At 38.3% G+C, this 11,331-nt stretch overlaps 1 protein-coding gene across 1 annotated transcript; it reads left to right on the top strand.

The window, feature by feature from the left end:
- Positions 1 to 2,025: 2,025 nt before the first annotated feature.
- c9 (complement component 9) lies at positions 2,026 to 8,213 on the top strand. Its single transcript, XM_035667461.1, has 11 exons — positions 2,026 to 2,119; positions 2,211 to 2,295; positions 3,034 to 3,184; positions 3,270 to 3,417; positions 4,182 to 4,320; positions 4,483 to 4,722; positions 5,002 to 5,242; positions 5,353 to 5,481; positions 5,937 to 6,112; positions 6,753 to 6,987; positions 7,123 to 8,213. Exons 1-11 carry the CDS (start codon positions 2,046 to 2,048, stop codon positions 7,278 to 7,280), a joined length of 1,776 nt encoding a protein of 591 aa, XP_035523354.1. The 5' UTR covers positions 2,026 to 2,045; the 3' UTR covers positions 7,281 to 8,213.
- Positions 8,214 to 11,331: the final 3,118 nt, after the last annotated feature.

Genomic DNA, 11,331 nt, shown 5'->3' with positions numbered 1-11,331 from the left:
AAAGCAGAGCAATAGGCTGTTCCACAAGTGTTTCCACACAGTTCCAACCTCCCCCCAAAAAACAGGAAGTCTTTCTAGTCAGGAGAAATATTGGCCAAGAACCTTACCTACCCTCTGGTTTCCTGAGAAAGCTGGGAGGAAACTGCCGAACCTCTTAAAAGTGGTGACCTAAGCACATATTTGTGCCTCTCCAGCGGGCCATGACCACATAGCCCCTAGACTACCCCAGCTCTGCTTGCAGATACAGGGAAAGAACCATGACAGGGCAGCCCCCAGATTGCCTTTGGAGACATCAGGGAATAGTCCTACTGTGTTTATTTAAGTCAGCAGAAAAATACTTGTCAGCATGCAATTTAACATCATTTTTACTCTCTCAGATGGATAAAAGCAGAGGATTTGTCAGCCTCTCAGTGCTGCCAAACCTCTGTGCCCATGAATAATGATTCACCTGGTCATAAATGATTAGCTAGTTTGATCATAATCCTAATACATTCAGTCCACTTTTAAATTCACTACTGATTTCATCTCGTTACATGGAGAAGTGCTCTGTTTTGTCTGTTTTAATGTCATTTATACACACTGCACTCCTCCTTTTGAAGAACAAAGTACTGCAGACTCAGCAAAAGCCTGTCAGATCACATGACAGATCATTAGGTGCAACAGTTTAAAACTTCCTGTGTATTGTGCAAGGCTTGTTTTAATAGATTTATTAAAGAAAACTGTGTTTGACTTGACTTAAGTGTATGCATATAAACTGTAGTGTCTTTAGTAGTATATTGGTTTGTTCCTTCACATAAACAGTGTCTGAATGTAAGACATGGACATGCAATACTAAATACCTACTGTTGTTATCTGTTCGATGTTGCCATCTTGTGGACAAAAATTTGCACTTCAGCACACACTCAACAAAGCTGTGCAGCAGGAACCCTATCACCATACCTGAGTCTGGTGACCTAAATGTACCATGGACCTTTCTTGTCAGTGTATTAACTGCCTCTTTAAATATTTGCACTGCTTTCCTGTAAGCCTGTTTGTTAATTTCTGTTGATGGATGATGCAATGATGATGCAGCTAGTACTATTTGTCTCCAAATAATACTAGCATTCCTAAAATGAAAAAACAAAGAAAAACAAAACACAATAAATGGCCCTAGGCTGTGTGCATAAACAGAGTGTATGCACTAAAATAAATCCTTAACTTGACACAGCAGTATTAAAGAGTGTTGGTGTCAGTTTGTGTGTGCTGTCCCAAGTGGCTCATTGACTGTCACCCAGTGAATGCTGGGCTGGTGCCCAGCTGCATGATACTCTGTGGAGGACTGAATGGGTACAGAAAATGAACAAATGACTAAAAATATAATTTCTATAAAAACATTTATATAACAACATTAATTAACATTTAATGTACTGCCAAATATTGAAATGTCACTGTGATAACTATTTAAACAGAACAAACTAATTTATATTTATTCACTTCAACAGGGTTTCACATTTGACACTTTTGTGTTTTCAGTGAATTAGGAGTTGGTAACGTTTTTTGTTATATTTTGTGCAGTAGGTGCTGGTAATTGGGAAGATCTGTATCAAAAGTGTATAATTTAATGTATTTTTTATCACAGCCAACTAAAAGCATAAGCATTAAAATTGATTTTTGCCTTAAGTATATGTTTTCAGAGACATGTGCTTATCTATGTGTCAATTTATTTGTTATATCAGCTTTCAGTAAATCAAGGTATAGTTTCAACCAAAAGGCCAAAGATTAATGCAATATAACAGTTCTATAACAGTTTTGATGATGATAAGAATAAACTAATCATTACTTTTACTTATTAGGCTATTATGTTTTTTTATTTTTATTGAAACAAACATTATAGACTGTGGTTCGAATGTTCTCGCACTGAATCAACATTGCTGCACCTTAAAACCAAACTATTGACTTTGATCACAAGAACATGGTACAGTTGGAAAATAATTGACAGAAAGGAAGGTTAAAAAGACTGAATAGGCGCAGACAAACAACACCATTTGTTTATTCAAAGGTCCATCATGAGGATTGAGGCCACTCTCCAGCTGGGCTTCTGTGCCCTGTGTCTAACTCTGGTGTTTCTTGGAGAAGTAAAGTATGTATATTTTCTATTTCATTTACACAACAGCAAGGATGTTTTTATTCACTTTACTAAGGATTTAGTAAACTTAATATGTGTATTTCAGGGGAGATCCTGATCCCCCACCAGTAAACTGTGTTTGGAGCCGCTGGTCGGAGTGGAGTTCATGTGATCCTTGCACAAAAATCAAAGTGAGTCTATTAAAACTGTAATCAACCTCAGTGACTACAAAACTACATTTTCAACCTAGTCTGATCACAATAGCGTACTACCTAGCATGTGATAAACTGTAGCCTATACTGTCCTATAAAGCCAAACACAGTTACTGTATATGCCAGAATCTGACTTTCGGATATCTAGACATACGCTGATCAGCCATAACATTATGACCACTTGGCCACGTGCATCGGTGAGCCTTGTCGTCAGTTCACCAGTTATGCTTTCTTGGACCACTCTTGATAGCTACTGACCACTGTAGACTGGGAACACCCCACAAGACTGCAGCTTTGCAGATGCTCTGACCCAGTCTTCAAGCCATCACAATTTGGCCCTTGTGAAAGTCGCTCAAATCCTCACGCTGACCATTTTTCCTGCTTTTTTGTGCTCAACTTTGAGGACAAAATGTTTACTTGCTGCCTAATATATCCCACCCACTGACAGGGCCAATGATAACAAGATAATCAGTGTTATTCACTTCACCTGTCAGTGCTCATGGCTGATCAGTGTACTTTAAAAGGTATTTATTGAACCAGCTCATTAGCTCAAGCGGACAAGAAGCTGAAGAAGAAGAAAACTAATTTTGTCTGTAGATACTGCATTTTCACTTTGCCCTTCACTTTGTCTATACATACAGTTTCTGTAGTTACTGCTTTCTGTCTTTGTGAGAAATTGTAGATGCTTAACAATCAACAACAATTTGTTACCCTTAGAGGCGGTCTCGAACTGCTGAGGTGTTTGGCCAGTTTGGTGGCGAGCACTGCCAGGGACCAGTAGGGGAGAGGGACAGCTGTACAACAAATGCTAATTGTTCAACACTGTTGCCCTCTGTGTGCTCTGACTCACAGTTCCAGTGCGAGTCAGGTACTTCAGCTTCTTTTAAGTCACCTATACTACCATTCTCTTTATTATTTTAGGACTGGTCAGTTTAACACCTCTCTTTACACAGGTACGTGCATCAGGAAGAGATTAATGTGCAACGGGGACCTTGACTGTGAGGATGGATCCGATGAGCCACATGACTGTGATCCTGAGAATAAACCCTGTGGTACAAGAGTCCTGGATACAAATGAGCAAGGCAGGACAGCAGGATACGGGTAAGAGTGAATGATTTAAAAGCTAATTAATTTGGAATCAAAGAGTGAATAATATGAAAGTAAAATGAATGCTTTGTCACCACAGAGCACTTACATCAAGACAGCACATCTCATGATGACCACACATAACAAATATTAATCAAGGCACTATTCAGAGGAGATAGGTCTACTTTATTATTTTATTTGAGTTCTGTTTTTAACAATAAATATGATCTGTTTTGTACTTGAATAATATTTAAAATAATAATTGATATTTAGAAAACTGGTCACTTTCTTAGCGAGTTAGATGAGAATATATCAACACCTTTCTCATGGTGATGCTAAACATGAAGCTAGAGCCAGGAGACAATCAGCTTAGATTAGTTTACCATAAAGACTGGAAGCTTGTAGAAATTGGCTCGTCCAAAGGTAAAAAAAAAAAAAACACCTACCAGCACCTCTAGCCTTCACTAATTAATATCTGAGATGTTTTACCTTTGCACACCGCCAGGTAAGCTTTTTCCTCTTGCTTGCAGGCTTTATGCTAAGCTAAGCTAACCATCTCCTGCCTCTAACTTTGCATTTAACTGACAAGTAGCTATATGAGAGGTATCAATCTTCTAAGCTAACTAATATAAAGACAATGAGCATGTTTTCCTAACTATTCCTTAAAGGAATTAAACCTGTACATTTATACTCAAGTAATCTTCAAGCCTTTGAATTTCAACTAAGTAGGCATAATACTGTATACAGTATTAACAGTGGCCACTGTCTCCGTGCACCAGAATCAACATCTTGGGTGCAGGTCCTCGAATGAACCCCTTTAACAATGATTACTTCAATGGGAGGTGTGATCGATTGAGAAATCCAAACACTGAGCAGACTGACAGGCTTCCCTGGAACGTTGGTGTGCTCCACTATCAGGTTAGCTAGAATAATTTCTCCTATTTTATCACAAGGATGCATTCACTATGTGTGTTTGTGTGTGTGTGTGTGTGTAAAGTTGTTATGAGTAAAATGATTATGTCAGTGAGGATATTCGAAAATTCCATCCTCCCCTAACAACTTGGCTCCTTGTTTTTTCAGACTTTAGTGGAAGAAACCGTTTCTAGAGAAATCTATGAAAACTCACACACCCTTGTGAGGCAAATGCTAAAAGAGAGGACTTCTACCATTGATGTTGGATTTTCCTTCAAATTCCAACCAAGTGAGGCTTCCTTGTCCAAAGATTCTGGAAGCGGAGGTGTAAGCGGAGATGCAAGTATAGGATTTAAAAAGGAAACAGTGATCAAGGACATGACAAAGTACACAACAAGTTACACAAAGGTAAATGTCAGCCAGTGACAAGTAATAGACCTTTTTCCTAGAAGCCATTTTGACATGAAATAATAGGGTAAACACAGGCGTTAAGGTAGTCATTAAGGTTCGATTCCATTCACGTCAAACATATCAACACCTGTGTTTACCCTACTATGGCATGAAATAGAAGGGCTGCAGTGAAAAAGGTCTAATCACAGGTCTAAAAATGACAAAATTGTGTAACCAAGACAATCTCAAAATATACATGTATCTGTACTTACTAACATTTCTGTACCACACACTCAGAACAAGAGCTTTATGCGAGTGAAGGGCACAGTAGAGATGAGCACCTACAGGATACGTTCCCGGGACCTCCAGGTGGCAGATGAATTCCTGGACCACGTCAAATATTTGCCCTTAGAGTATGAGAAGGGTATTTATTTTGCCTTTCTGGAGGACTATGGAACTCACTACACCAAAAATGGGAAGTCTGGCGGGGAATATGAATTAGTCTATGTACTCAACCAGGACACCATCAAGCTGAAAAGTATGTGTGTACCGTGCATTGTTGTTTTCAGTCACTACATTTTTCTGTCATGAGACTTCTCAAGTATATAGTGACACACACTAATGTTCTGTAATTCACAATTCTTGCAGATGTGACAGAAAGAAAGATTCAAGAATGCATCAAATTAGGCATCGAAGGAGGCATTACCGCGGGTGGCGTATCAGTAAGAGGACATGTCAAACCAGATGACTGTAAAAATGTCACAAACCCCACCACAGGTCTGCTTTCCCTGTCTTCTGTGATCACACTGATTAGTCAAGCTTATGAAGTTAGTATTTATGGGATATGTGCAGATTTTTCATAATAATATATATTATCTTAATATAATACTGGCATGCCATATGTACATTGAAAAAGTTATTTAGAATCTTTCCTTCTGCCCATGTTATGATTCATTCATTGCACAACTCTATTGAACACAGACTTTGTTCTATGCCAAATTGCATTCTTAAGTTCAGAAAAGTTTAATATGATGCTGCAGCAGTCAGAGTTAGCCAAACTGAGTGGGTATTTTTTTCAAGCTAGTCGGGTGCAGGTTTAGTGCTTGTGTTAAATCCTGGCAATACAACCACCAAGTTGGGTATTTGGATGAAAAAGACTGTAACTATGAATGTTTACATTAATGTATCAGTTGTGGAATGTCTCTAAAACCTGATCCCCTGTTGCTACACAGCTGAAAGTGAAGGAAAAGCAGTGGTGGACAAGGTGATGACATCAGTCAAAGGAGGTACACTAGTAACTGCTGTTGCTATGAAGACAAAAGTGAATAAGGAAGGGGTGTTGGACTTGATAACATTTCAGGACTGGGTCCGGAGCATCTCTAATGCCCCTGCACTGATTAATAGTGAGGTAGGAATGATTTTGAGATGAGATGAGATTGACAAAGTAAAGCTGGAACAACATCATTATATATAACATCATTATTACACACTATGAGAACAAGGTTTTAAACAGTGAGTTGGTCAGTCTACCAGTTTTGGTCCAGACTATCTCAACAACTATCAGATTACCAAGAAACTTTGTACAGACATTCATATGCCAAGAGCTTGAATCCTTATGACCTTGGTGAACCCCTGATTTTTCATAGCACCACCAGTAGGTCAAATGTTTCAATTATCCTGTTAAATCCAATGAAACTACTGTAATGACATTCCCATCTGCCTCAGCTACACTTTGCATTTATTGCTAAATATCAAAAGTTTGCATGCTAACATGCTTAGTAAAAATGGTGAACATGGTAAAAATTATACCTGCTAATCATCAGCATATTGTCATAGTAAGCATGTTAGCACGTTGGTGTTGCTGCATTTATCTCAAAGCACTGCTATGCCTAAGAATAGTCATGGCTGTAGACTCTAAATCTTGTTATAAGAAGAGGCGAATGAAAGATGAGATATAATTGTTATATTATAATTATGTTGTGTTATAATCTATTGTCATATGTATACATATAAGTGAAATTGTACACATATTCTGTTGTTTCTGACAGCCAGAGCCCATCTATATGTTAATTCCATTGGAAATGCCGGATGCTAGCGTAAGAATTTCCAATCTGAAGCAGGCCGTAGCAGACTATGTGGCGGAGTATAACGTGTGCAAGTGTAAGCCTTGTCATAACGGAGGCACTCTTACTCTGCTGGATGGAAAGTGTATATGCCTGTGCTCTAACATGTTTGAAGGCATGGCATGCCAGAGTTTCAAGGGTGATAATACTGACCCCCCAGGTAAGAGTGAATAGTGGAATATAAAATAAATCACAATATATAGCATCCCAACACACCAAAAAGACCCATCATATTGCTTGAGGTCATTTTTTATGTGTTCATTTTATTTCATTTCATCATATTTTCTTTTTGCAGTTAAAAGACCTCCTATTGCCCATGAAGGTAACTGGTCATGCTGGTCTAGCTGGTCCAGCTGCACCAATGGGAAACGCACCAGGACACGCACATGTAACACAGACAGGCTCCCTGGAGCTGTGTGCAGAGGAGACATCAGCAGTGAGGAACACTGCTAGGCAGATAAATTATCATTTAATAGTCTCTCTCTGACATACACATACACACAACCTGGGTATAAAAAAATAAACATTTAAGCGCATTTGAGCATTTTTGTATTTTGTATACAGAGCCATCTTAAGGGTCGGTATAGGTAATGCAGTCCATAAGATACATTTTGGATTTTTTATTTTTTGTCATTTAAATATGTAGAGTTTGAGTATACAATAGCAATTGTAAACTCGTACTCGTAGATTTGGTAACAATCTCTGTGGAACTTGAAGGACCCACTGTAGCTCACAGGCCATCTAGATTTTCTTTTCTTACAAATAAATGAAATTTAATGAACATAAACAGTTACAAAACAAGTACAAGTACATGTATATAATTTTATTAAAGATGTGGTCCTCCACTTTACACTTAGCATCTATTAGCATGATCAACACCAGTGCTAATTTAACTGAGCCCTGTAAGTTATTTTAATTTTGGTCTTTCATTTTGGCAACTTCACCACATTGTGATACACTAAATCAAATTAAAAGCACCTTCTCAAAACGATTTCAACCAATCCAAGGTCTGTGCTATCTTTTAGCCCTGATTAATCATTAATCAGTCTTTATTTAGATCCAAAATATTTTTTTGACCACAAACAATGTGTCTTTCAACTTTAGTTCCGTTAAAATAGTGTTGGACTGAAGTATGTATTAATGGGCAAATAACTCATCTTTAAAAGCACAAACACATTCCAGCTGGCTGCGCTGTGCAAATGAGAACCAGATGAGCTGAAGCAGGGTGGAGAGAGAACTGACAGAGGACAACAAGATTAAGGTTCTGGACATAAACACAACATAAAGAAAGACGTTATATATGCATTCAGATTTTCTCAGGTGGCATTAAAGTTTTCTGTAACCTCATATTTCATGTATGTGCATTTACCCATAAATGTTTTTCCATATTTGTGTAATTTGGGAACAGGAGCTGTAGTCAGTTTTTTTTTTTTTTTGTGACAACAAATTTAAGTGGAAACAAAATGCTTTTAAAAAAAGTTATTTGACTACAAAATAATAATAATTCAGATAGCTCTTCTTGTTTTTTGGGTACTTGTTTTACAGCTTGCTGCTGTTTGTACAACTTGTTGCTGCCACATAGGTCATGTAACATGGGAACAGACTTAACTTGAGGAATTTTGTACATATTGGTGTTAACAATATGCTGCAGGATCTTATGAAACTTATCTATGTGTTATGCTTGCTTAAGTGGTAACAGATCTGACCCAGACAATGCTGTGAACTGTCCTTAAGCAACTCTACAAGCTCCAATAGTGCAAATGAAGATGAAAATACAGAATATATGTTACATGAGTGGATTTACATGACAAAGACAAATAACAGGCAATTTGCTCTCACAATGGGCACTGTCATATTTGCTTAGCTCAACAGTCTTTGATTTCTATGTTTGCTCATGGATTTAAACTCATTCATTTAGAGCCGACACTGCAGGCATGACTTGAGATCCTCGTGCCAGAGAAGGCCTTGTTAAGCAAATAGCAGTGAATGTAACTTCTACAGCCTTGCACAATATATTTGGAATGTGCAAAGACCTGTAAAAGGGAAATGCGAGGAGTTACTATTTCTTTTCTGCCTATAGAGGGGACTTTTTCTGAAGTGTATTCTCTGGGTTCTCAATCCTATAAGTCATGATTAAACACGCCAAACACTGGATAAAGCAAATAACTAATATTGAGCCCTAAATAGTATTAGAACCCTTTACAGATTTTAATAAAATACACCTGAAAGGAAGCAAAACAGATAATAACTCTTAACACTTAAGAATATTAGAGTATTGGATATAGTGTAGGACTTTGTGAATTTGTTTAAAATGACCTGAGCAGCTTTAGTCCTTCTGGTATCACATTATTTATTACTTCTTCTTCCTCTCTAAGTATAAGCTCTCTGCCTCCTGTCATCATTTAAATTGAAACAGAACTCCCCCTCCCTGTTTTTGAAAGCAGTTTTTTTGTTTTGTGTTTTAGGAGTTTGGGAGAAAATAATTAAAAATCCAGAGCAGCCTTTTGAAATCAAACAGCTCTTGGACCCTGAAACCAGAAGACTGGGTTGAGAACAGCCAGTAGAGGTTTGTTGTAATTCATTCCCAGCACCTTCTTTTTTAATTCAGTACTTGAGTGTTTCTACTAGACTGGTTAGCTCCTGCAGTCAGAAAAAAAAGAAAACCCTGCACAATGCAAAATGTATCCGAACTCTAAAAATGAACTGATTCAGATTTTTGGATATGAACTTCGACTTGAAATTTGCTGCAGTAGAGTCGTGACTTTCTCAGAGGGCCATAAAGGTTCCAACAGACTCCTTGACTCTCCAGCAGAGACAGAGAGTCTGACTAGCTGCTTAGGGCTGGTTAAATCAGTCAGTCTCTGCTCACCCTCAACGTCACCACACGATGTAGCCACGAGGCCACACCTCAGTCCTCAGAACTCAGTGGTCCCCTTGGTGCATGTTGACCTCAATTCTTCTGGGTTTAAATGTGTGCTGTGATAGTCAACTTGCTAATGACTGATATAACATTGTGGAAAATAACCATGCTTTATGGCTTTTGACAACATGGGTGTGGAAGATACAGAGATTTTTCTTTTCACGTTCAGGCGTGCACCCAGGGGCTTCCTGAGAAGTCAACCAATTTCTAGCTGTTTATTTCAACAGTCTGCATGAAGAGGGAGGGGAGAACAAGACTGACTTATTGGAAAATATAATCAAAGTTCAGAAATGTGCAGCTAGTTAACTGTAGATTTATCCTACTCAAAATGATTAAACACGATTTAACCTTCAAAAGAAACCTTGTGCTTTTGCCATGAGCAAGTTTATCTTGTTCATCTATCTCACTGACTGCCTATCTTTCCATTTCCTAATCAATTAATGTTATTTATTCATTCACTGGGGCAAGTCTGTGCACAAAGGATTCCCCAGTGTGTGTGTGTGTGTAGTGGGAGGTGATGAATGCATACTTGAGAGGTAACCACTGGGGGTGGTACCCCTTGGCCTTTAGGATGTCAGCATAATGGAGTAAAACTTTGGGACCTTATTGAGCTCCAGGGAGACCCCATTCACTCCGGACAGCAACCCAGCCTCAAGCCATTATCTTAGTCTAAAATGTTTTGTTCTTTCTTCAGTCCTCAACAGAACCGTTAGCACAAAATAATGAACCCCACTTCATCGATAGACTTCCCAATTCTCTTTTTTACTAATATTTACTCATACTTTAAAGTGAGTAACAAGTGGACATTTAAAGCTTAAAGGGTTTGAGAAACTCATGACACTGATATAATATTTCCAATATACTAGGTGGGAGAAACACGTGCCATTTTAGACATATTTGGTGTAAATGTCAGAGATATTCAATGGTAAAAATCTGCAATACATTAAATAAAAACCAGAGCATTATTAGCATCATATGCTTATTCTGCTCTGAGCAGAAACATCCTCATAATCAAAGGAAAACTTACATCTTGTATTAAACGATTCAGCCTTTTTCAGTAATTAAAAAATACTCTAGATTCTTTTCAAAGCAGAGCAAGCCAGTTCCAGGAAGAAAAAAAAATATTGGCAAACAGAACATGCAGTTCATTTTAATTCATAAAAACTTAAATCCCAGAATTCTTTACTTTGCTCAAGCTAGAAAATTAATTCTAAGTTTGCTTTCAAAATGTGAACCATTGTTGTCACATCTCATAAACATATAGTCCTCGCTTTCAGTGAAAAAGAGGTAAGGGATATTTTTTTTAACAAAAGCCCTTTGGAGGGCTGTGAAAGGAGCCCTATCGCACTCCTAAACGCCTGGACACAGTTGGAGTTGCCCTCTCCCCACTTCCCTAGGTCACTAAAGGCATTGAAGTTTTAGAGGGCTGCTACGGCAGATTACTCCACACAGCTGTCCCAGCACCGTGGAAATGAAGTTATGCCTCTTGTCAGCTATGTTTTGTGTTCACTCTCTCCTCCCGTTCTTCTCTTACTCCGTAAAACTTTGCACGACTGCTCTTTGTGGGGGGGGGGGGGATGGGGG

This window comes from Morone saxatilis, unplaced genomic scaffold, assembly GCF_004916995.1.
Source record: "Morone saxatilis isolate NCDOM2014 unplaced genomic scaffold, NCSU_SB_2.0 Contig21, whole genome shotgun sequence".
NCBI classification, from domain to species: Eukaryota; Metazoa; Chordata; class Actinopteri; family Moronidae; genus Morone; species Morone saxatilis.
Note: the sequence above shows the minus strand (reverse complement) of the source record. Positions and strands in the feature narration are given on the sequence as shown.